Source organism: Abramis brama, assembly GCF_963993115.1.
Source record: "Abramis brama genome assembly, chromosome: 5".
NCBI classification, from domain to species: Eukaryota; Metazoa; Chordata; class Actinopteri; order Cypriniformes; family Leuciscidae; genus Abramis; species Abramis brama.
This window is the reverse complement of record NC_139967.1, coordinates 40,113,205-40,138,045: the sequence shown is the minus strand read 5'-3', so window position 1 is coordinate 40,138,045 and position 24,841 is coordinate 40,113,205. Positions and strand designations below refer to the sequence as shown.

Here is a 24,841-nt window from a genome sequence, read left to right as displayed (position 1 = left end):
TACCTTTTCAACTGGGATTGTTGTGATTTTTGGTTGTTTTTACAACACAAGGCTTATAATCAGGAAACTCTGCATTCCAGATGCCTTGGTATGTATTGGAATAATTCTGAAGCTCCTTAAACTTTGTATATGTATTATTTTGACTTGAGAATTTAAGCTGCATTTGTCATTAGTTATATGAAAGTAATTCACTTAACATTATTTGATCAAGTTTTTTGAACATGCACCTTCAAACATGTTTAATATTTATATATATATGTACATTTATTATGAATATATAGGTCCCAAAAGTATTTAAACAAAATAGACAAAATAATAACAGCATTATTTACAAAATATCAAACCAAGTGTATTCTGCAAACAAATTAGATCAGATCTAACTTCACTTTTTCAATTATTTTTAACCAACTGGTCTTGGTTTTTGTGGATGTATTAATTCATTTGACACAGGTGAAATGTTTTGACCAAAGTGTGTTTATACATATTACATTTTGGTAACCTTTACCATTGTTGGGCGAAATTTCACTTTAGGACGAAAGATTCCCCATGCATATTTCAGACACTATAAAAAGTGATCAGTTAACTTAACTTAAAAAAAGTGAGGAACTCTGTTGCCTTTAAATCATTAAAGTCCCCCTGTGGTCAAAATCAAGTTTTTAATGTTGTTTATATGTCTATGTGGTGTTTGCGACAAACCAAAGCATGTGGTGCTTTAAGACAAACCATGAGCAAATTAATAAGTCAACACCATTGCTGAGTATTTTCTCCTTAAAACTGCCCTGAACCAAAGACAGTCTCAAAAACACAGTTTGAAATCATTGGTGTTTCTGATGTCACAAACTACCTAGTAACCAATCACTTCAATGTGTGATTGTCAACGAGTGGATCTCTGAGCTGGTGTGAGTGAGTGGAGGCGGGGTTAATCTGCATATTCATAGAACTGCTTATACTAAATGAGGCAACGGGTGTAGAGAGTTACGTTCAAGCTATTTTTAAGAAATAAGGATTTTTTTTTTAAAAAATGTAATTTTGGTGATCAAAGATGAGTTTTAAGGGATACATTTATTGACTACAGGGGGACTTTAAGTAATAAACTTCATGCATAATTGAAAAGAATAAGTTATGTGAACTTGATTACAAATAATTAAATTTTTTCAATTACGCATGTTTTATTTACTTTTGAAAGTGACTTCTTTGTAAGATATGCTTCATACATTGCTATTGACAATAGACATGGAAATGGAAATGGACTTTTTTGCCCATGAAATTTCTCCAAAATTTTGTGACCACACCTTAAGATTTGAAATACTTTTTGGGGACACTATATATGATGAATATTTATGAATAAATTGTAACTCTAATAAGGTTCCATTTGTTAACATTAAGTTAACTAAACTTACATGAACAAACAATGTGTATAATAAATAAATGCAGTGCATGGTAGAGGATGATTATCATTTACAATAATAGTGTTTATATGTCCTTTACAGATCATTTTTCCAGGAAATAATTGTGTCCTAAAACTAATCCCTGAGGAATTCCAAAAAATGATACAGACCTGGCAAAAACCACTAACGTACAAAGAGGACGGTGTTTCTTTCTCAGAGGAGGATAGCGAGGATGGCTCTCAGTTCTACCATCAGAGGGAAAGCCTCCTAGAGCAAGCTGAGACGTCAAATCAGTGTAATAAGTATACAACAGCTACTTATTTGGAACTTAGTGAAGAAAGTGTAATATCCGAGAAGGATGATGATGATGATGATGATGATATGCATCCAGTTACCCCTGCGTCTTTATGTAATTGTACTTCAGAATCTTCAGAATTTCTACAAGCAACTACTGTGAACACTTTTGTGAACTCCGAGATGGATATATATTGTGCAGAGGAAACTCCCTGTTCTTCTGACAATGATTGTGAAAGTGAAGTGCCTGCTGAAGAGGAGGAGGAGGAGGAGGAGGAGGAGGAGGAGGAGGAGGAGGAGGAGGAGGTCTATGAGTACGAACCAAGGCATGATATAAATATTTAATGAACTGGAGGAGACCTTTGGAATAACGAACAGACTTCCAAATCTCCACAGAGTATGTGATGGCCCTCAGAGGATATTTTAACCCTTCTTCCCAGGTGAAGTCTGCAACCAAATTCAAGCAAAAAAATATCCACCTTCCACCTGAGCAACCCAAGTAGACATGCAAAACTTGGTGACGGCATATTCAGAACATCAGGGAATAACACTTGAGCAGACACTGGCATAGAAACTAAATCTGGGGTCTGTGATACCTGGAGAGAACTATGCGTTAACATTCCCTTTTCTCTCAATGGCAGTTCAGAGTTCAGAACTCTCTTCTGCATCAGGAACTCTTGGAACTTCCATATATCATGCTCTGTACATGAAGACCTGTTTAGACACTTAAGCTAAATTCTCTATATGGTAGAGTAGAAGGAATATTTGACATTTGGCCCTTGCTGGTTAATGGCCATTTTGTCGCTTATTGCCCAGCTTTGAGTTGAGGTACTACATTACCACTCTGTGGCACCACTGCAAAAATCCCCTTTTGGAACATTTATTTTAAAGAGTGGGTGATGTTGAACAGATTTTGGACTAAGGAAAGCATGCCTACTTTAGAAATAGATGGAGCTGCACATTCTGCAGCACGTCACAGATGCAACTCGTTACGTGACTAACTATTTTGTAAATAAATTGCCGTTTGGAAACGCTTTGTTGACGGATTCCAGGTGCTACATGAAGCAATTGATGATGCAGTGCAATACCTGATTGACCTCAACCATTGGACAAGTGTATCTATTGTGTATTCTGTGTTGAAAATCATACAAAACGCATACCATAATTGAAAATTATTGTGTGTGTATATATTTACACAAAGTGGCTTTCAAAAGTCTGAGACCACTACGGTGAAAATGTTTTTGTTCCAGCTTTTAAATGGACAAATATTGTATTTGAATGTGGTCTTAGACTTTTGAAACACTATGGCCTGGTTTTTACAGACAAGGCTTAGATTAAGCCAGGATTAGGATATTTAAGTAAGTTTTATAAACATGCCTTAGAAAAAAAAAAATTACTGATGTTGAGTAAAACATAATTTTGCATCTTGAGACAAAACAATGGCACTGACAAATTTTACGATTTGTCAGCAAAAGTTGCTTTCAGTTAAAACAGCTCAACCATGCATTTTAGGCTGGGATTAGTTTAAGCCTAGTCTGTGAAACTGGGTATATAAGGTATTAATCTTAATTCCAAACTTCTCCAAAATCAAAATTACTAGAAAAAAAGTTGGTGGTCACACCAAATATTGATTTGATTTAAATAACCGAAGTTAACTGGGAAATAAGAAACTTTGGTAACACTTTACAACAAGGTTTCATAGTTAACTACATTGGCTTACATGAACTAACAATGAAAAACACTTCTAAAGCAATTATTAATCTTAGTTCAAAATAATTTGAATATTTACTAATACATTTGTAAAATCAAAAGTTGTATCTGTTAACATTATTTAATGGACCTGAGCTAAAATAAACGAACAATGAACAGTTGTATTTTTATTAACTAATGTTTACAAAGATTAAGAAATACTAACAAATGTATTGCTCCTTGTTTTTAGTTAATGTTACTTAACTGATGTTAGGTAATAAGACCTTATTGTAAAGTGTTGCCGAAACTTTTAATTTCATTATTTTTGAAAACACCCTCACAAGCACTTGGTGTAGTTCTATGGGATTCTCAGTTTCTTATGTCTCGACTCGATAATACTGAGATCAGATTTGTGTTTTAAGGTTATACCTTCTGATGTAAGATTCTTTGTTCAAACAAAAATGTCACTGAATTTTTCACAGTATTTGTAAAAGTAATGTTTGTAAATTGAAAATTGATATCGGCTTCTGGTACACTAACACAAAAGATAACCATGCAATGTTATTGTGCCAGCTTTATTTTCATGTCATCTCCTTCCATACGTATGTGAATGTGTTTATGTAAAAGGTATTATTATCATTGGTCATTATGCATATTGGGGCACAGCTCATCTTGTTTGTAAATGAAAAATTTGACAGTTTGAGAGTGTGAAAGTTTTGTTTACATGAAATAATACTGACTGTAATGCTGCATAATCCTCACTGAACGCTGCCTTTAATGGTGCTAAGGAGGCCATTTATTTTATGGTTGAAGAATAATTAACCCCTCATATAAAAGATTCAAGAAAAACACTGATAAATGCTATACATTTATTTTTGTTTATGAAGTTACAAATAAATATTGAAAAACATAAATATGCAATAGTGCTATTTTGGAGTAAATATAATTGATTTCTTTCTATTTACACATTTGGGTTATTTTAAAGATTATTTACCAATTGCCATTTGTAGACAAAAGTGAGAAATATCTCACTAAAGTCTTCTGTTCCCTTCTTTTTCCATCTCTCTTTCCTTCTTTTTTGTCCTCCAGTCAGTCTCCCCCAAACAGAGTAGAGAAAAACCCTTTCCTTCCATCTTCCCCACGTACACGCAGTGACTTGGTGGTGCGCGTGCCTCTTTGAAAGCCTGTCTGTTCCTTTTTGCTTTCCTTTTCCTTCTCTTGTTGTTGGAGTTCAACCTGATGATAGATCACCATACGCATGTCCTCCTGGAACAGAGCAAAACTACATTTTACATACTGTACAGTATAATAAATAATTAATAAATACATGCAATGCATAGCAAAGGTAAACTATTATTTTACATCAGTGGTTTTCAATCCTGGTCCTGGGGACCCACCGCTCTGCACATTTTATATGTTTCTCTTACCTGACTCACTTCAGTTCAGTTGATGAAGCTTTTTGATGAGCTCATGATCTGAATCAGGTGTGTTAAATAAGGAAGGAACATACAAAATGTGCAGAGCGGTGGGACCAGGATTGAAAACCACTGATTTACAATAATACAGTGTTTGAGTGTCCTTTACAGTTTGGTATTTCAAGAACTAAAAGGGTCCTAATACTAACCCCTGAGGAACTCCAAACAAATGCAGTGAACACAGAAGAATGTTTCTGCATTCGAGAAACATGTCAAGGACGGCTCTCTGTGCAATGCATAGTAGATATACATCTTCTAAATGTTCTGGGTGGTTTCTAGGGTGTAACTCTTTACTAACAAAATCCAGTAGACATATCAAAACTGAATTAGAAATCAATTGCATGTTACCAACCTGCCAAGACTCAACTTCCTGTGACAGTGCCACCTTGTGTCTGATGGTGTTCAGAAGCTGCTGGTTGAGTGCATCACGTTCTTGCCGGGCCAAAATGATCTCCTCTTCCAAGGCACTAAAGGGTGAGAGAGAATTGAGTCTGTTTCTAGCTGACCACAGACTATTATGAAAAATGTACCCCATTCATAACAGATCATTAGCTTATCACTTTATCTCTGGAGTGACATACAGAGAACAAAACCATATAGATATAGATTAAAAAGCACTTTGATCCAGTTCTCACCTATAAGTAGGTTTACCAGTACTGTTACGAAACGGCTTTACCTCCTCCCTCAGCCCTTCTAATTCAGTTTCTCTGGACTGTAGCTGATGATAGAACAAAACATCACATATCACCTTAGATGAAAACTCAGTCTATAAGCATGCATTGATGTCCTCTTTGGATAAGAGCGTCTGCTAAATGCATAAATGTAAATGTCATTGTAGCTAACCTCTTTCTGTAACCTATGAATCTCTTCTTCTTTTTCTTGCAGAATGGCTGAATGGGCTAAAATGCTTTCTTTAGCCTGTTGGAGATAAAAATCACAATCAGTCAGCAGAAATAGAAAATGGCCAGCCTAATCTAAAAAGAGAGCTGGGTCAGGAGAGAAACAATCAATTTAACATGATTAAAACCCAGTCAATTCACATAACTGTGCTCTAAACATTTGCTACAAGCTAAGTTGAAGCATGCACTCCTATCTTTTCACTAAGCAGGGGTTGAGAGCTACCTGGCACTGTTGGATCTCACTCTGAAGTGACAAAGGGAAGCAGGTAGCCTCCCCCAGACTGGCCTCTTCTCCCAAGGCTTGAACCCTTTGCTGTAGGGTACGGTTGACCGTTCGCAGCTGAAACACTGTGCTGTGCTCCTGTTCCAGCTGTGAAAGAGTCAGAGACAGCCAGGCTGAAACTCTCTAAGGGTGGATGGACTCTGACCAGCAAAACCTGACCAGCAGTCAAAGCTGTGCCATGAAACCTAGGATGCCCAATTCCCAATTCACATTCTATTAAATTAGGACCAATAGTATGCAGGACTTTATTTAGTGTGACTCTGGATATAGTGTACTATATGGCTACCCTGACATCTGTGGATTTTCTAACGCCACATCCATTATGCAAAAAGAGTAGTATGTCCGAATACATAGTAATTAAAAAAACAGTAGTCGAAAAGTACACAGATGACGTGCTACTTCCTCCAAGATTCGGAAGTGTGCATTTGATGGACACTTTACTATCTTATTAGGCTACGGGAGAGGATTCATGTATAGCAGTGAAGTGACGCAACTGAGGCTGGTAGGTCACGTGACAGTAACAAGATGGCGGACGTAGTACATCTAGATTACATTCATAGTACCCATATTTGTACTATATAGAACACACTTTCAGTTTTGGTTTAAAGTACAAAATTAAATGAAAATCAAATAACATTTTATTTGTGCAACGAATTAATGAAGTTGCCAAAAGTCACAGATCCAATAGTTATTTTTTCCCATCCCAATAATTGTCAAGGTTAAAGGGTCAAGGTTTGGCTGGTTAGCATAGTCCAGTTAGCCCTTGCTGCAACATCTTTTTACATTGACATCTATTTAAAAATGTCCGTATATTCAGACTAAATAAAAACTTCTGCAAGTAAAATACACTATGGTTCAAAAGTTTGGGATTGGAATTTTTTTTTTAATGTTTTTTGAAAATGTCTTGTGCTGAGCAGGGATGCAAAAATAAGGTGCAAAATAAAACATTACACATTTTAGGAGATGCATCCATTTGCTAGTTTTTAATCTAAAGTTTTTAATTTCAGATGTGATTGGTTAAAATGTTTTAAAATGTTTTTTTTTTATTTGTTTTTTATTGTTTCGTGATATTTTACAATGAATTTTAGTGGATTTTTTTTTTAACAATTGGCAGTTGTGCTGCTTAGTATTTTTCATGATTTTTTGATGAATAGAAAGTTCAAAAGAGGCTCAAAACATATATTTGAAAAACCTTTACTGTCAATTTTTGATCAATCTAATGTATTAAAAAGCTTTATAATAAGGTTTAATTTGTTAACATTAGTTACCTACATTAAATTAACATTAACTAAGAGTGAACAATACTTCTAAAGCAATTATTATTCTGAGTAAATGTTAATTTCAACCTTTACTAATACATTAAGATCAAAAGTTGTATCTTAACATTATTTAATGCACTGTGAACTAACATGAACATTTTTATTAACTAACATTAACAAAGAAATGCATATTGTTCATTGTTAGTTCATGTTAGTTATTGCATTGACTAATGTTATTACACGTCTCTGTGGAATACTTGATTCTGATTGTTCAATCGCACCTTCCAGCGGTATTTTATTCCCCGGTAAACTGGTAAATACCTTTTTACAGTCTATGGTAAAAACGGATAACACAGGCTCATCTGGGTAACTGAAGTCAGAGTTATACGCTTGCTAGGAACGTTTTTTCTTCGTGGAAGTTTTGCATTTGGTGAGCTAATAAAATATTAAAATTCAAATCAATATTTTGTGAACAATTATTTAATCATGCCATCTATGTATCGAGGACCCGCTCTCTTGTTTCAAACAAATGCAGATGCTGCCATTTTGCAACGATTGCTTGTACAGTTATGTATTTTAAGATAACAAACAGGTGTGATTTTAAAACAGTTTTATCTCAAATCAATATCTCTTATCCCCATAATTATTTATGTGGCAAAATATTGTGTAATAAGTGGTATGACTGTACCGTATCCCTTAAATGTCCTTCTAGTTTGAACTTGCTGCTTTCTCTTATTGACTCATGTCAATATTTCGTGTCTAATTATTTATTTATGTGGCGAGTTATTTCAGAATAAACCCCTTCAGAGTGATGCAAGACACTGATCAAGTACATTATCCATTACTTAACAAATGAGACGTTATTGTAAAGTGTTACCCAATTTATTTATTTATTTTTTTAAATCATACTGATCCCAAATTTTTGAACGGTACTGAATATATATGGCTCATATTTCATCATATTAAACTAGATATTTTACTTGTGCTTCATTCTTTTTGGAAGACTCGTGAAATGTACTTCCCAAAAGTACTGGTAGTGGGTGTATGTAGATGAGGACCTGGTGCAGCTTCACAAAATGCTATAATTTAGTTCTTATGATGAATGTAGGGTGTAAATTATGATTATATGTGGCATTTATATGACAATTACACAGAGATTCCCTCTCTTCTTCTGCTATGTGCTCTCCTGTCATCATCAGGCACATCCTCCTCACCTCAGTTTCTTGATCTTTCAGGCTGGTCTGTAGCTCAATCACCCTCTCTCTCAATCCATCCCTCTCAGATCTCAGCCGGTCATTGTCTTCTTGAGTTGAATTCAATCGTTCATCAATACGAATACAGCGCTCTTTCAGGACCCTGTTCTATGGTACAAGATCAGTGAAAAATAATATACAGAAACAGTGAATCAACATACTGTTTTTGATTATTTTGCCATAAATCAAAGTTGATAATATCAAAATATCAGCCGATTAATTCAACTTTTGTGTCTATATATGTCTTTACCTCTGCTTGCAGGCTGTCCAGTCTAGCAGAGCTTATAGATTTGTTGAAACTTGAATCCTCCATTTCTTCTCTCAAAGCACGAAGCTCTGTGCGCAAAGTATGCTCTAAAGTCACCGCCTGGAAGAAAGAAAGAGGATGGAAAAGGTTTACATGTAGTCAAACATGACATGAGACAGATAGCTAAACCTACTGATCAACATTCCAGCCCTGCATTTAACTGTATCAGTGTTTCTACGTCACTAGACACATTTACCCACTATAGCTGAATGCCTCTGAAAAGATTTGCAAGAAGATGTTTAAACCAGGAAACTAAACAGGGAATTAAAGCTTCTGATTGGTCACCTCTGCCAGCTGTTCCACAAGTTTTTGGTTGTGGTTGGACAGGTGAGTGAGCTGCTCGCTCTCCTCGCGTCGCCGGTCACGACTCTGAACGTGTTTTTGTTCCAGCTGCGCACGCAAGGATGTGATGTCAGCCTGTAGTTCTGCTTCCCGCTGACTTGCCTCGAGGTCCCGCACCTCCAGACGTCGCTGCAGCATGTGTTTCTCCTGCTGCGTAGCCTGTTGCACATCAAACTTAGTAATTCACACACTTTAAAAGAGGTATGCAATGATGTTAAGAAGATCGATATAGAATCATATCAACCTAAATGGACTTCTATGCTGAAATGTTCATTTTGAGGTTCTTGAAGGTATTTTTTTAATGTGTATAACGTTACAATAAAATAGGTTCTATTAAAGTTCCCTGTGGTGAAAATCAAATGTTTAATGTTGTTTATATGTCTATGTGGTGTTTTTAATATGCTTTAAGACAAACCATGTGCAAATTCATAAATCAACACCATTGCTGAGTATTTTCTCCTTAAAACTGCAGTGAACCAAAGAGTCTCAAAAACCCGGTTTGAAATCGCTGAAATCACGTCAACGAGTGGATCTCTGAGCTGGTGTGAGTGAGTGGAGGCGGGACTAATTTGCATATTAATAGGAATGCGTATACTAAATGAGGCAAGGGAGTAGAGCAGGGTTCCTCAAACTCAGAGGTGGACAGTAACAAAGTACATTTACTTGAGTACTGTACTTAAGTACACTTTTTGAGTATCTGTACTTTACTTGAGTATTATTTTTTCTGGAAACTTTTTACTTTAACTTCACTACATTTGAAAGACAAATATCGTACTTTTTACTACACTACAATTCTGTCAAGGTCCTTGAGTAGAAAGTAACATCAGTCAGAGGATGATTTTGGTTGCAGGGGTTGTATTTTGGTTGGAAATGAAAGTCGGGGTGACGTCAGAACCCTGCATCTGATTGACATCAGAACCCGACGTCAGATTGACGTTGGATATTGATTGAAAATAAAAGTCGGGTTGACGTCAGAACCCGACTGATGTTGGTTTCTGACGTCAACCCGATTTTCATTTTCAACCACAATACAACGTCTGTCCAACGTTGGAGATCAACGTCAATCTGACATTGGATTCTGACATAAACCTGATTTTCATTTTCAACGTTGGGTTTGGTTTTCTAAATGCGACTTTTGTCACTTTTTTGGAGCACACTAGCTTATAGATAACAGTAAGGTTAACATATTCATACTAAAAGCCAAAAAACTTTAAATAGGGCAATATTTGAGGGAACAGCCATTTGGGTGTCTGAAACCATTGTGGACGTTATTGAGTGACTTATTCAATCTCACATTCAATCCCACTACTGGAACTGTGTTCTAGAAATAAATGTGATATTGATATGAGGGTAGGAAGGCAGGCGTAGATTCAGAGGCATACGGTACTTTAAGTATTACATACAACAATGCATTGACATTTACTTTTTACTTTTGATACTTAAGTATTTTTAAAAACGAGTACTTCTGTACTTTTACTTAAGTAAAAATAGGTCTTTACAACTTTTACTTGTAACGGAGTAATATTTGACCAGTAGTATCTATACTTTCACTCAAGTAAGGAAGTTGTATACTTCGTCCACCTCTGCTCAAACTCGGTCCTGGAGGGCCACTGTCCTGCACAGTTTAGCTCCAACCCTGATCAAACACACCTAGCTGTGAGTTTCTAGTGATCCTGAAGACATTGATTAGCTTGTTTGTTTGATCAGTGTTGGAGCTAAACTCTGCAGGACAGCGGCCCTCCAGGACCGAGTTTGAGGAACCCTGGTGTAGAGTTACATTCAAGCTATTTTAAGGCATGATGAAATAAAAAAAAAAATAAAAAAAAAAAAAAAAAAAATCATTTTGGTGAACAAAGATGAGTTTTAAGGGATAAAATGATTGACTACAGGGGGACTTTAAGTACCAAAAAAGGGTTCTGCTGTTGTAACAAGCCAAAACACTATTTGGGACCCCACACAAACTCCTTCTGAATGAAGAGCCACCATAAACTATAACTCTTGTTGCTTCATATGTCATAATTTCGATATGCAGGAAATATAAACACTCAAAATCAATAGTGTTTCAGTATTTTCCTCAAATATCTTTATTTCTTATACTTCTTATCAGGCAAGTCCTCTAGTAGACTATTGCCAGTGTGTGTTAAAACATTCTTTATGCCACTGTTCAAATGTTTGGGTCCTTGCTGACTAAAAGTATTAATTTCTTCTTTTTTTTTTAAGTACTGACACCACAATTTTTGAATGGTAGTGTATATCTAATCTATAAAAATCTTTTATATAATTATTCCATTACAATAATAAATAATTAGACGTAAAAGTAAAATTGACACATTTTGGGATATAAAACCAGGAAACTGGTTATCGTTTTAGACATGATGGGTTATAATGATTTATGTTTAAATGTTTTGTAATGTTTTACAATGCATATAATTTGGTTATTCTTTATTTTTCTTGTGATTATATGCCGTTATTTACTCTTCCTATTTTTATAATGACTGTATAGGCTTAAGGTCTGTTCATAACTGGTCGATAACTAAAGATAACTATATATCAATAACTACATTATATTAGCGTCCACACTGGTGGACGATAACGTTCTGTTTTTATAAGTGAGTGTCCAGTTACTGTGTTGTCTCCTGCTTTAAATGCTTGAACTTGGTAAAGTCGGTGGATTCTGATTGGCTTGTCAATGTTTTTGTTTTGTTTTGTTTTTTTTATCGGCTGGAAAAAATAATTCTGAAAGTAATTCCAACAATAATCATTCCTCTCTGTCATGATTGTTTTAGCTGTGATGTGGACTTATTCACAGAATTAGAATGATTATTAAAACGTATATAGTTATTGTTATAGGGGCCTTTATAGAGTCTCCATCTCTTTTGACCAAAGTCATCCTCATTCATACCTCCATCTCTCTTTCCATCTGCTCTATCTGAGCAGCCAGCTCCACGTTTTTCTCCAGCAAAGCTTGGCCCATCTCAGCCGCCAAAATCAGGTCTTTTTCCAGCAGAGTGGGGCTGCTGTCATCCTGAGGTGAGGCGAGAAGATCATCCGGTCCTATTGTAGGAGCCATGATCCGGTGACTGGAGGAAGAGAGTGAAGAAGAGAAGGGGAAGAAAGAATCCTCCAGGATGGGAGAGGGCAGGTTCTCTCTCTTGGATGTAAACATTGGTTCGTCCCTTGAGTTCACGGCTGAGCAGGACTCCTAGTGACCGTCCTGATAGTCAAACGTTGTTTATCTGCATCTTTCCCAGTCTAAATGCCTGGATTTTCCTTAAAGTAAAAAAAAACACACAATGGGTTACTCTGTGAACCTGACACCTGTTATGTTCTTCTTCTTGTGAACTTTGTAAGTTGACTTTGTATATCCTTCAAAAACGGATCAACCCTAGTGTGTGTCACATGTAGGGTGTACTGAGGCTGAATGTTCAGCCAAGAATGGAATCATCAGTTAATTTATTGTTTGCTTTATCTTGAATCGTCTGTATAATAATTCTCCCTATGGACAAAAACATGTTGGAGCAGGTGACAATTGTGTTGGAACTCACCTTGAAATTTATGACACAATGTAGATAGGTGTATTCATTTACAATATCTAATCCTCCTGGACTGTAAAAAGCTTGGATTTCTTCCCTACATGTGAGTCCTTCCTTATAAACAACACATTATCCAGATCTACCTTGGAGCATGTCTATTGTTGTCTAGGAGTTTCTTTTGTAGACATGACCAACATAACAAAGTGTCAGTGTTTCTCTCACATTCCAGTAGTCATTCAAGACTCCTCAGTGGCCCAGTGACTACACCCCTTACAATTGGCTAAACAGGTTTTAGAGAGCACAGGTGTCTGAGACATAGGTGACTCTGACCTCCTTAAATCTAAAATGCCGATATTTCACCACCATTATACTGTATGTAGAATAGCTAAAAAGTGTTTTCCTGGAAGAAGAAAAAAAAAACAGGCTTCTTCTCTAATGGAGGATGCATAAACATGATGACATAAATAGATGTAATGTAAACCAGAACCTCTGGTTAAAGTGGTTATTATTAACATAATATCTTAGCCAATTTTATGACATTGAAATTGTTGAATCAACTACAACATTAGTCTGCTGTCGTGTCGTGTTATCAAAACAACCCAAAGAGTTCGTATCCAATTCACTGCAAGTAAAGGCTTATTTAAAAGACTAAGAATGTGTTATATTCAAAATCGTTTTCTTTTAAAGTGAGAAAGCGTCTGCTTATAGTACTATAAATGTCCCTATTGACTATTTAGAACAAGTAATGCTTTGTTTTTCCTACCTGGGAAGTTCCTGCTCCAAACTTGGATCGAAAGGTGACAGGGAGGTACTACTAGTCGCCTTGGAAGCGCTGTTGTAAAGTTAATTTAGGCACACCTTCTCATTGCGTCATCAGATAAATAGGAGGAGCCTAGTACCAACAAACAGGGAAGGTGTCACTGACGTCAGGCGTTCAGGTGAGATAGTTTGGAACTAAAAATAAAACACCCAAACACATACTACACTTTATCCATGAATGTAAATAATATGGGGAAAATAAACTATAGTTTATATATACCTAAAAAAAAAAACAGCATTCATTTTGAAAAATAGAAAAGCTGTATTTTAATGTTTTTATATACTTTTATCTTCTTAAGGTTTATTTCTATTATCTCATTCTATTATTTTTTCCCTGTTTATTCTACCCCCTGTAGTACACACACGTTTGTTAAAAAATAAATAAAAATAGGGCACAGTGTATTAATAAGAAGGAATTGTCCATTGCATTGTGTTGATAAATGTCTGCAAACGTAACGGATCATTTCCTGTCTCTGCCAGCACTGTGTGAACGTCACTTGTCTTATTTCAGTTTTTAATCTAAATGTGTATAGATTTATAATTGTTTTATTAAATATTTTCTATATTTCTTTATATGAACCATTAAAAAATAATTATCAAATAACAATTCAGTTTTAAAACTTGAATGACTTGCAATTAATCTATAAACTAAAAAAATATATATGAAAAAATAGGAATATAAAATTCTTTAGTCTTCAAAGATAATTTTATAATAATGTTACGAAACCGTCCTCTATCTAAAACGTTGTATAAAGTTAAGTATTCGTAATTTCCAGTGTCAGATGTAGAAATTCCAAAATTCTCAGCATAAAAGAAGCCATTCAGGGGCTGTTAGGTAATCTGCTCAGTGCTGCCACTTTGTGGTTAAAGTCACCCACAACTTCATACTGTTGCAGCCAGGCAAACCAGCTGCCAGTTATAAATGAATTGAGATGATCAAGATTTCACATAAAGCTAATTTAAATTGAGCTTTGTTGGATTGTTTATGATATTCTAAGGTGATCCAAATATGGAAATGGCTCAGAGAGACCATAAGGAATGTTTTGAATCAAAGTGAGTGTTGATTTTTGCCACTGTGAAAGGATGGGTTGTTCAAACCCTGGCGAAGGCCTCAGTCTCTGAAACTTGGCGCTATGGGACCTGTGGCCTGGCTGTGTCCCTCACTATAGTAACAATGAACTGAGTGTGGAGTCAGATAGGATTAGTAATATTTACACAAGCGAGAGCCTGTGGAACTTGCAGCAATGCTTCCTGTTTTCTATACTTCATATTTTTCTCTTGCAGAGCCTGAATGAAGCTAGTTACAGCAATGGGCCCTGCTCCGAATCTTGACTTATAGCTGTAAAACAAGAAAATCTTGTTAACTAGATAATTATGTTTGCAATCAGTCATTTTGTCCTTAAATTGTTCAGTAAAAAATAAGTTAAATCACTTGTGTACTATGTAAGTAAATACAGTTAATCTGAGTAGAGTGTTACTGCATTTTTATAGTCTACCTTCTGAAAAGGGGAGGGGCTTGGCCTCAACTGGGCCCCTCCCACTTGAACTTTAGTCCTGTTCAGACAAACTAAGAATCAGACACACAGAGATGGAGAAACACTGTACTAACTGGACTCTTCTCCTGGTGCTGTGTGGCCTCCTGCCACTGGCTTCTCAGGCCGGCAGGCAGATGCCAAAACTCTCGGACAAGAAGCTATGCGCCGATTCAGAGTGTAGCCGTGAGTAATGCTAACCAGCAAATTTTAGATTTTTAAAAAAAAAAATTATGTTGCATTTCAGCATAACTAACTTTGGTAACACTTTACATTAGGGTTGCACTTATTAGTTAACATGAACTGACAATGAAAAATACTTTACTAATCCTATAGTTAAATGTTAATTTCAACATTTACCAATACATTAATACAATCAAGAGTTGTATATTTTATTTAATACATAATGGACCTGCTATCATGAACTAACAATGAACATTTAACATTACATATTTGTATTAACTAATGTTAAAAAGATTAATAAATACTGTTATAAATAATAGGATAATAAATATTATATTGCCTAAAAATAATCAATAAATTGTTACCGTAACTTTGAATATATTCCGTTAATTTTTTATGTAGGCCAGTTGTGCACAAGAAAAAAGAAAAAGACTTAAAAAAATTATTTGGTTTATTCTCTAATTTTATAGTTGACAAATAATATGGACATATTTATTTCCTTTGCATTTTGTTATAGTTTATGTGTTATTTATATGTGTAAATATGTATATATTTTTTTCATTTTTTCTTCTTTTTATGTTTACTTAAATAATTCTAAAAATGAATTTTCAAAGAGCAAGTATATCTCCCAGTTAATATGAGGTCCAAGAAACTACATGCAGAACAATAATTCATTAATAGTTAAATAATAAAACAATAAGTATTCCAAAACTATTTTGAAACTATTTCAACTTAAAAATTGAAGTTCAGTTGCTGCCTTGAATTTTTTTTAAGTATAATTAACTTCATTTTTTTTCAACTTAAATTATATTAAACTGACCTGAAAAATTGAGTTGAATCTTGTTTAACTTATAGAAAAAAAGATGAAATTGCTTAAATTATTTTGATGAGTTAACGTAATAGAAAACCATTTTACCACCAGAAAACCAGTAACAGAAAACCACCAGTTGCCATGACTTGAGAATAGTTTTAAAAGGAGCATGTCACACTGACTGTAGGACATTGTGTCAACTACACATCTGGTTGTGTGCTCACAGATCCCATTCTCATCGCTAGAGCTCTGCAGGATTATTACCCACAAGACTGTCGCTTCATTCCCATCCAGCAAGGCCAGTCTGTCTATGTGTATGCCATGCTGAAAGACCGTGGGAACCTCTTCTGGGCTGGTAGTGTAAGTACAGTATAGCCTATAACAAGGCCGATCTGAATTGCAAACATCTCTATCGCAATATTTTAATCACAGTATTCAAATCCACGATTGTCTTGTAATGTGTGCAAAAACAAATGCTTTCCCCTCTGAAAATGAAGACACAAAGTTAACAGAAGATAACTGTTTGTGAAGGTCCAAGGGTCGTACTATGGAGAGCAGGAGGCTCGTCTGGGATTCTTCCCCAGCAGTGTTGTTGAAGAGACGCATGTTTTAATGCCTGCTGAGGTTGAGGTCAAGACTGATGTGCGTATCTGAATTTTTTGTTTATGATCAACAAAAACAAAATTGTTGCACAAACAAATACAAGATTCATTTATATTCTTTTTTTCTTTTTAGAAATGGGACTTCTACTGCTATTAGGATTGTGTGATGCTTCGTCTGGAATATAAACATGATTCTTGATTCCACTCTGCACATTTGTTATCTCTACGCTACTCAACTATTCAGATAAGGAAAACATACAGAACAGTGACTGTAGACCGTAAATGCTTATTGATGCAATAGTTTGAATAAAACTGAGCTGCTGCTACTTGGCTGCTTCTCTTGCATGTGATCAGTGTTTCTTAGTATCACCTGATGTTTTGGTAAGGAAAGTTCTGAATGAGAAATAAAGAGAAAATCAATTATTACTCAACCAGGAAATGATTGCATCTGCCTTTAACGATCTTGATAGTCTTTAGCAGCAGGTACAGTATTTGGTTACTAGCATAGTTGCATCCAGAGCTGTCGTAAAACATGTTAAATGTTAATTTTAAATTACTCACACATTAATGTTATTTTATGATACTCACATAATCGTACACAATAAGTTTATAGGCTACTAATGAATGCAAGCAAATATTAATTTAACCCCCCCACAAAAAAACATAGTGTTAAAAAAAACAACGAGGTTGCCAATTGCATTCAACGATATATTTTGAGGGGCTAGATAAGTTATTCGTTGATGCAGTCTTCAGAGAAACTCATGCGACTTCCTACAGGGAGAGAAAGATTGCAGAAAGACTCAATAAAACTTCTGGTATCTGGTTATGGTACAGTAACGTTAGCTATTCAAACGATAAACATTATCTATAACGCGCTACATAAAATATAATTAATGACTATATTCCTGGGAGGTCAACTAGTGCGTTAAAAAATCAGTAATTTCATCAATTTTTCAACCAGCGCACTTGAAAAACAATAAATGAAATGAATGGAGTTTAATGTTTGGAACTATTTGGTTTGCGTTCCTTCCGCATTCCTCAATTCCTGTGGAGGTCTATGCGAGTGTAGTAACGGCTCTGTTTGCGTCATGTGCGTTTCCACGGAGACCAATGACAGCTTGGCGTTCTTAGCAAGGTGAGTGCATCTTCACAAATAATTCAAATGATTTCACTTCAAACTTAGTAAATAAAATGTAATGCGCCGTACTGGTACGTTAATGAGCGATTTCCACAAATATGCAATTTGGGTGTTCTAGGGTGAAGTTACTGATAAGAATTATTGTATCATTCCTTTAAAAGTTGTATTAGAAATGTATTAGGCTAAGTTACTTATTATAAAAAGTATAACAAGAAAGAACATTATTAGTGAACATTATTAGATTTCAAAATGAGTTGAAAAATGGCGAAAAATGTTGCTTTCCGTAAAAGAAAGCTATGTAGCCTGCAAAATCACTTAGCAGAAAAATATCTAGTTTTGATTAATGTTAACAAAACAGTTGACTATTTATTGGGCATTTTGTATATTGTATATTGTTGTGGTTGCAGACAGTCAGTTTGTTAAAAACAACGTTTACCTTTTTTATTTCTCAAAATTAAGCGGCTCTATTCTAAGATATAACATTGTCCAATATAAACATGGAGTTTCCATGGATAAGAAACAGCACTGCTTTTCATCACATGCTTCGGGCTTCTGGACAATCTGAGGTCTGGTATGATTTCACTGATGAGGCGAAATTCAACCAGTACGGTTGGCGATGCTCAACAAAAGAAGACTCTTATTCAAATGCCACCCTCATTGGTAACTGGTCGGAAGAGAGGTTTGACACTCGCCGTACTGGGGCGTTACGACGCCCCCTTCCTCACCAGGTTGGTTTTGTTGGGTAAAAACACGTCCCCCCGGTTTCACAGACAAGGTGCCTAGTCCCAGACTAAAATGAATGTTTGAGCTGATTTAACTTAAAGCAACTTGCACTGACATATCATAAAATAAGTCAGTGTCATTGTTTTGTATCAAGATCTTTAAGGCACATATTTATAAAAGCTACTTCAATGTCCTAATAGAACTAAGGCCTAATCCTGGCTTAATACAAGTCCTGTCTGTGAAACCAACATATTCACCTAAGTCACATTTAAAATGTTTGGATTTCATTGCTTTAGATAAATATAAAACCAAGAGCATTTCTCAGAAATGAGTTGTTACCACAGGTGTGGTTAATCATATAAGATATAGATGTTCCACTAACATTTGTTAATCACAAAAAGGCCACATCATTTTCGCCTTCATTTTGAACATTGAACATCGATTGTTTAATAATTTTAAAACTTATGTTTTTGGATGTGAAGGTGTGCTTGTGCTATCTTTTTATATTTTGTCATGAATTACTCATCCTCATGTCTTTCCAAACCCATGAGCCTTTCGTTCATCTTTGGAACACAAATGAAGATCTTTTTGATGAAATCTGAGAGTTTTCTGCTCCTCTGTTGACAGCTAAGCAACTACCACTTTGACGCTTCAAAAAGTTCATAAAGAGATCGTAAAACTAATCCAAATGAACTGAGCGATTTAGTCCAAATTTTCTGAAGAGACACGATCACTTTATATGATGAACAGATTGAATTTAGGCTTTTATTCACATTAACATTCATCAACTCACACATGAGGGTAAGGTTGGCCTTTCTTTGGAGAATTATATTAAGATTGATGTGTTATTCCAATGATTTGGAGTAAATTATGATGTCGTTGATGTACACGAAACAGAATTGTCCTCTCAGCTCTGCCAAAACCTTTTCCATGAGTCTCTGGAAAGTGGCGGCTGCATTTCAGAGACCATAAGGCATAACCCGAAATTGAAATAGCCCTTTGGTTGTAATAAAAGTTGTTTTGGCTTTACTCTCTTCCTCCATCTCTACCTGCCAATAGCCAGACTGCAGATCTAAGGCAGTAAACAAGGTTGCGCCTTCCAAGGACTCAAGGATGTCGTGAATGATTTCATTGGATAAGTATCTGGTACTGTTTTACTGTTTATTTTCCTGTAGTCCACACAGAACCGGTACGAACTATCAGTTTTGGGGACCAGGACGACAGGGGAGGTCCAAGGCGAGAAGGAGGGCTCAGTGAAATTGTCTTTGAGCATTTGGTCTACATGATTTTCAATTATATGTTTCTTGAAGAGAGATACCCAACAGGCTCTGGATTTAATTGGCATTGTGTCAGATAACACAAAGCTTCTGCAGCTCCTCAGGTTTATCTGAGTCCAGTACTGGTGTATCTTCAGATATCAGTGGTTTGAATGGAGGTTCCCAGGAAGGAGGTAGGTTTGTAGTGACAGTTTGGATGAGGGTTTCATCAGCAGCAATGTTAGAAGTCCCCGGAGCACTCTGATCTGGTAAGAAGGTATAGTAATCATAACCTTCATCAGTTTTCAGGCCATATCTGTTTTGGCCAGGTGAATATTATACGTATACTTTCATATACGTGTTCAATCGACATACCTGGTTATACCACTTATAACTGATGCTTTTTTGATCAGTCACTTGGTGCACTTGTCCATCAGCCAATATGAAACGCTGTGGATGTCCAGCCGAACACCACAACACGTCTTCTCCTAATGATCTCCACAGACTTTCTTGCATCAAAGTAAATGTACTTCCTGTGTCAGCAACTTTATTCTTTACCGTCACAGGGATCAACAAGACTGATGACACTGAGTGAGGTTGTACTATGTTCAGTCCAGCCAGATGTTTTGAAGTACTACGTTCAGGTTGTTTCTTATCAGTCTTTTCTTTGCTGTTATAACTGTCAACCTTTTTCCAGTAGTCTTAAGCCCCCATGCAGTCCTTTTCCACCATGGAACCCACCTTTACCAACTGTTCAATCGTCCTCACTGTGCCTCTGAGACATCCTGCCACCCTGGGGTTAATGTTATTCAGAACACGACTCACTATTTCATCCTCTGAGATATCTGATTTCCACTTCAGACAAAGGGCCCGATAATCATAAGCAAAATCCCTCAAATGTTGTCCAGGTTGTTGAACCATCGATCTCAGCTTATCTTCCACATCAGTGATGTAATCCTCAGGTAGAAATGCTGTCCTGAATGCTTTTTTAAAGGATTGCCAATCAGAGACCTTCCTTTTCTCAGCTTTCCACCAGCTCAGAGCAGGACCACGCAACACTGTGCTCAGGGTCCCAATGAGCTCTAAACTAGGAAGCGGTCGGATTTCCAAGTAGTTTTCACACTGTTCATTGAAGGTGAGTACATCAGCAGTCTTACAAGACTCACCAAAGGTGGGAAATTCCAGACGAATCGATGGCTGGGCACAAAATGAAGAAACAGCTGTAGGGTTATACACAGTAGTAAGTTGCGTATCAACAGGTGAAACATCATACGTAACATTGATAGATTTTCTGGGAGGTTGTTTGACTCTAGTGGCTGGAATTGGGGTTTTAGGAGCATCAACAGATGACGGAAGAAACTGGAGTGTAAGGTTTGTGTCTGGAGAAAGAAGGTGTACTTGTAAATCGCAGCTTTTGTAATTGACCTTCCCACCTCTCGTCTCTCCTCAGCCACCACTCTTTCCAACTTCTACAGAGATTTCTGGAAATATTCATCCAACTCTGCCAAGCTAGCGTCCACGGCATCACGAAAACTTGTGTCTCTATTTAGTGCACTCTCCACAGATTGTTTGAAATCATGTTCCCTCGCCTGTACTCTATTACCAAGAGCCAATAAATCCACCTTAATTTTGTCTAAATCTGCTTTCATAATTTGCATGTCATTAACATCACATTCATCTTTCTCTACATCATCAACTTCATCATCAGAAATGTAAAGAGAACTCAACATGGATGTTACTTCAGCAGTAGGATTGCGTCTTGTAACAAATGGACCAGCCGAGAAATATATATTAGGTGTTACCCCAGCAGTATCCATCACTTTGTCAGCATTATTACTGGGAGTCGATGCAACTTGGTTGTTAATACAAGTAGCATCTTGAACAATTGACATTTGTGTGTTACTCTCTATTTCCTCCTTTACGACAATTTAACAAACAAATCCATTAAAGTAAAACAATAGAACTTCCCCGTACGGGCCGGCACTATGTAGTACTTCCCGTAGTATACCGAGAATTTTTATCAAGAGAAAAAATAGATCTTTTTAAGGAAGTAAATAAAGGAGGCAACATAGTTGTGAAGTGTACATAACAGATTTATAAAGCTTACAAAGACAAAATAAACCCAGCGTGTGTGTGTTTTCATATGAGTGCGGACATGAGGGCAAATAGTTTTTCAGTCCAGCATGTTGATGCAAAGTTTGAATCAGTCTCACCGATAAGGCAGATAAAGTCCGTGTCTGTTTTAAATCCTCAAAAGTGAGGCATCCAATCCAAAAACCGCCAAGCTCCACAATGAGACAGATAAAAAATCCACCAACATATTTCAGTCCCAAACTCTAGTCCACTCAAAAATCCCGGGGTTTGATATGAACAAGCGGCGCCCCATGGCGGTCTGTTCGCTCCCCATATACTACAATCTTCCTCTATAGGATGACGTGTTGTTGAGCTATGCGAGGTCACCCTCTGAATCTCGCGAGAGTTTGTTACAGAATTTAAGACCTATGCACGTAAAAACAACATCCCATGAAGACATTATAATGACTACCAATACATAGGTCAATCACAATATAAATAATCCACCCCTTATGAGGTTTTGCTGCAAGCTCAAGCATGTTCGCTTGACATGCAAGAACCAATGAGGTTCATTCTCATGTTACGCAGCACGTTTGAGCTTCTGCAAGAACCAATGAGGTTCATTCTCGTGTTACGCAGCACGTTTGAGCTTCTGCAAGAACCAATGAGGTTCATTCTCGTGTTACGCAGCACGTTTGAGCTTCTGCAAGAACCAGTGAGGTTCATTCTCATGTGTTACGCAGCACCGTTTGAGCTTCAGTAAGAACCAAGGAAGTTTGTTTTCGTGGGTCAAGCAGGTTCGTTTGAGCTTCTGTTTATGTTCGCTGACAAATGTTTATATGTGAATCGAAGCCTAAATTCAATCTGTTCATCATATAAAGCGATCAAGTCTCTTCAGAAAATTTGGACTAAACCGCTCAAATCATATGGATTAGTTTTACAATCTATTTATGAACTTTTTGATGTGTCAGAGTGGTAGTTGTGTAGCTGTCAATGGATTTCATCAAAAAGATCTTCAATTTTGTTCCAAAGATGAACAAAAGTCTTACGGGTTTGTAACAACATAAGGGTGAGTAATTAATGACAGAATTTTCATTTTTGGGTGAACTAACCCTTTAATTGTCCAAATACGAGTTTTGTGCTCAACAGTGAAATAACCCTGAATTTGTTCCCCCTCACAGTTCTCTCACTATTTTGAAACCACATATTATTCCAGCTATAAGAAACCTGATGTTCAGCCGATTTACACAAGTAGGTTTTCTTAAATATACTTTATTATTTATTTATTTATTTAAATTTAGATAATTTTTTTTTTTAATTCAACAAAATAATAATGCTTATGTAAAGACCTTGGTATTTCCATTTTATCAGCACCAAAGAGAGAGTCAAGAAGCTTCCCTGGCCACCAACCAGAACTGAACTCTCCACACACTAAGTGTGTGCCAAACTCCTGCTACAGACTGGACTTCACAGGCCCTCAACATAGAGAAGAAAAGACAGAGGAGACTTCTGAGCTTCAGCGCGGATAACAGAGACAAACTGAAGCCTTTGGCGGAGGAATCCTGCTTACAAAATTAAATCAGCTTCAATATCACTGACTTCTGTGAGTGATCCATTGTCAAGTATTGATTTGTTGTATTTTTCTGAAGCATGTGTATTTTTTTTCATGTATTATCATGTTATACATAACCCATGATGATTAATGTTCCATCATTTTGAGGTTAGATTGTTTTGCTTCTTAATTATATTGCACTTGCTTATTCACCTCAATTCATCTGGTGACAAGTCAATAATTTCAACAAGCACCTATACTTGAGTTTAAAATGAGTTTAAAATTTCAACACATACTGTATTTTTTAGTGGCATATCAAATAACTACCAGACTGATAAATTCTCCAATATTTGATCATTTTGAGGTTATTGACATTGACTGATAACTGTGGTTACTGTGTAAAAAAAAATTACCAGTCATGAGAATTTTTGTTTTTTTCTCATATCAGTTCCAAAGTCTACCAAGATTATCCTTATCAATGATTTTCTTTTCTATTTTTAAAATATTTGAGTGAATTCATTAAATCTCAAGTGTTTAATTCAGCAATTTGGATATCATTTGCTTCCACTGAATTGTATATTGCATACATCAGCTGTACTCTCTAGATATCGGGTTGAAACCCCCAGATGACTACACTGTAAAACCCAACAAGTTAAGCTAACTCATTTCATTTGAGGAAACCGATTGCCTTAATTCAATTAAGTTTATAAAAAACAATAGTTATGAGTACTCTGAACTTATTTTAATCGAGTCCACTAAAACAGTAATACAAAGTCAAATTCAATAAGTTAAGCTAACTTATTACATTTGAGGACACCGATTGCCTTAATTCATTGTAAAACCCAACAAGTTAAGCTAACTCATTTCATTTGAGGAAACCGATTGCCTCAATTCAATTAAGTTTATAAAAACAATAGTTATGAGTACTCTGAACTTATTTCAGTTGAGTTTACTAAAAGTAGATATACATTGCAGTCAATAAATTAAGTGATTAATTAAGTGATTATTGAGCATTAGTGATTAACACCTGCTGTTAACGAGCAGAATCAATGAAGGAAAGAGAAACACAAGAACTACAACTGACTTCCAACCACAGCCTTAGATGAAATCAACTCAAGATAAAAGACGTTTAAATCTCTAAAGATCTCAGCAGAGGAGGATTAAACCACTACACAAACAGCATTACCAGCTTCACTTATTACTAAACAGTTTGACTTTTGTCATGCGTCTACAGAAGTTGTTATTGAGAATGAACAGAGGGTTAGATGATAATGATTTATTGAGTTTTATTTAAAGACACCATGATAGTGATCCGTGTTTGCTTTAGTTGGGCTCTTGACCCTTGACTTTATAACACCAGTTTTTCCTCTGGCTGCTGTAACTGAGTGTTTATAAAATACATTTGTTATGGCACATACGCCAAAAGAAAA

At 36.1% G+C, this 24,841-nt stretch overlaps 3 protein-coding genes across 4 annotated transcripts; 2 read left to right on the top strand and 1 right to left on the bottom strand.

Annotated features, from left to right (window-relative positions):
• Positions 1–3,937: 3,937 nt before the first annotated feature.
• Positions 3,938–13,586, bottom strand: bicdl2 (BICD family like cargo adaptor 2). 2 transcript variants are annotated; one of them, XM_084114857.1, is made up of 10 exons: positions 13,486–13,586; positions 12,092–12,459; positions 9,133–9,348; positions 8,791–8,907; positions 8,502–8,648; positions 5,969–6,115; positions 5,690–5,764; positions 5,482–5,564; positions 5,199–5,313; positions 3,938–4,637 (listed from the first exon to the last, which is right to left on the bottom strand). In XM_084114857.1, exons 2-10 carry the CDS (start codon positions 12,353–12,355, stop codon positions 4,461–4,463), a joined length of 1,341 nt encoding a protein of 446 aa, XP_083970983.1. In that variant the 5' UTR covers positions 12,356–12,459; positions 13,486–13,586; the 3' UTR covers positions 3,938–4,460. The 2 variants fall into 2 exon arrangements, with proteins under 2 accessions (XP_083970983.1, XP_083970984.1); XM_084114858.1 differs by lacking the exon at positions 5,969–6,115 and having other exon boundaries at positions 4,228–4,637.
• A 1,512-nt stretch (positions 13,587–15,098) lies between these two features.
• Positions 15,099–17,014, top strand: mia (MIA SH3 domain containing). The gene is made up of 4 exons (XM_084113252.1): positions 15,099–15,259; positions 16,294–16,427; positions 16,599–16,709; positions 16,803–17,014. Exons 1-4 carry the CDS (start codon positions 15,130–15,132, stop codon positions 16,824–16,826), a joined length of 399 nt encoding a protein of 132 aa, XP_083969378.1. The 5' UTR covers positions 15,099–15,129; the 3' UTR covers positions 16,827–17,014.
• A 710-nt stretch (positions 17,015–17,724) lies between these two features.
• cfap68 (cilia and flagella associated protein 68) lies at positions 17,725–23,952 on the top strand. The gene is made up of 4 exons (XM_084113251.1): positions 17,725–17,804; positions 18,267–18,535; positions 23,041–23,110; positions 23,231–23,952. Exons 2-4 carry the CDS (start codon positions 18,305–18,307, stop codon positions 23,386–23,388), a joined length of 459 nt encoding a protein of 152 aa, XP_083969377.1. The 5' UTR covers positions 17,725–17,804; positions 18,267–18,304; the 3' UTR covers positions 23,389–23,952.
• Positions 23,953–24,841: the final 889 nt, after the last annotated feature.

What these genes read in the sequence shown, in the direction of transcription:
- bicdl2 (XM_084114857.1), bottom strand. Translation starts at nt 12,355, where the DNA reads ATGTTTACATCCAAGAGAGAGAACCTGCCCTCTCCCATCCTGGAGGAT. An exon ending in TGAAAGATCAAGAAACTGAG is followed by an intron (nt 6,116 to 8,501) that starts GTGAGGAGGATG and finishes ACTCTTTCACAG; the next exon opens with CTGGAACAGGAGCACAGCAC. An exon ending in TTCATAGGTTACAGAAAGAG is followed by an intron (nt 5,565 to 5,689) that starts GTTAGCTACAAT and finishes TTCTATCATCAG; the next exon opens with CTACAGTCCAGAGAAACTGA.
- mia (XM_084113252.1), top strand. Translation starts at nt 15,130, where the DNA reads ATGGAGAAACACTGTACTAACTGGACTCTTCTCCTGGTGCTGTGTGGC. An exon ending in ACCTCTTCTGGGCTGGTAGT is followed by an intron (nt 16,428 to 16,598) that starts GTAAGTACAGTA and finishes CTGTTTGTGAAG; the next exon opens with GTCCAAGGGTCGTACTATGG. An exon ending in AGGTTGAGGTCAAGACTGAT is followed by an intron (nt 16,710 to 16,802) that starts GTGCGTATCTGA and finishes TTTTCTTTTTAG; the next exon opens with AAATGGGACTTCTACTGCTA.
- cfap68 (XM_084113251.1), top strand. Translation starts at nt 18,305, where the DNA reads ATGGAGTTTCCATGGATAAGAAACAGCACTGCTTTTCATCACATGCTT. An exon ending in GACGCCCCCTTCCTCACCAG is followed by an intron (nt 18,536 to 23,040) that starts GTTGGTTTTGTT and finishes TCCCCCTCACAG; the next exon opens with TTCTCTCACTATTTTGAAAC. An exon ending in TGTTCAGCCGATTTACACAA is followed by an intron (nt 23,111 to 23,230) that starts GTAGGTTTTCTT and finishes CCATTTTATCAG; the next exon opens with CACCAAAGAGAGAGTCAAGA.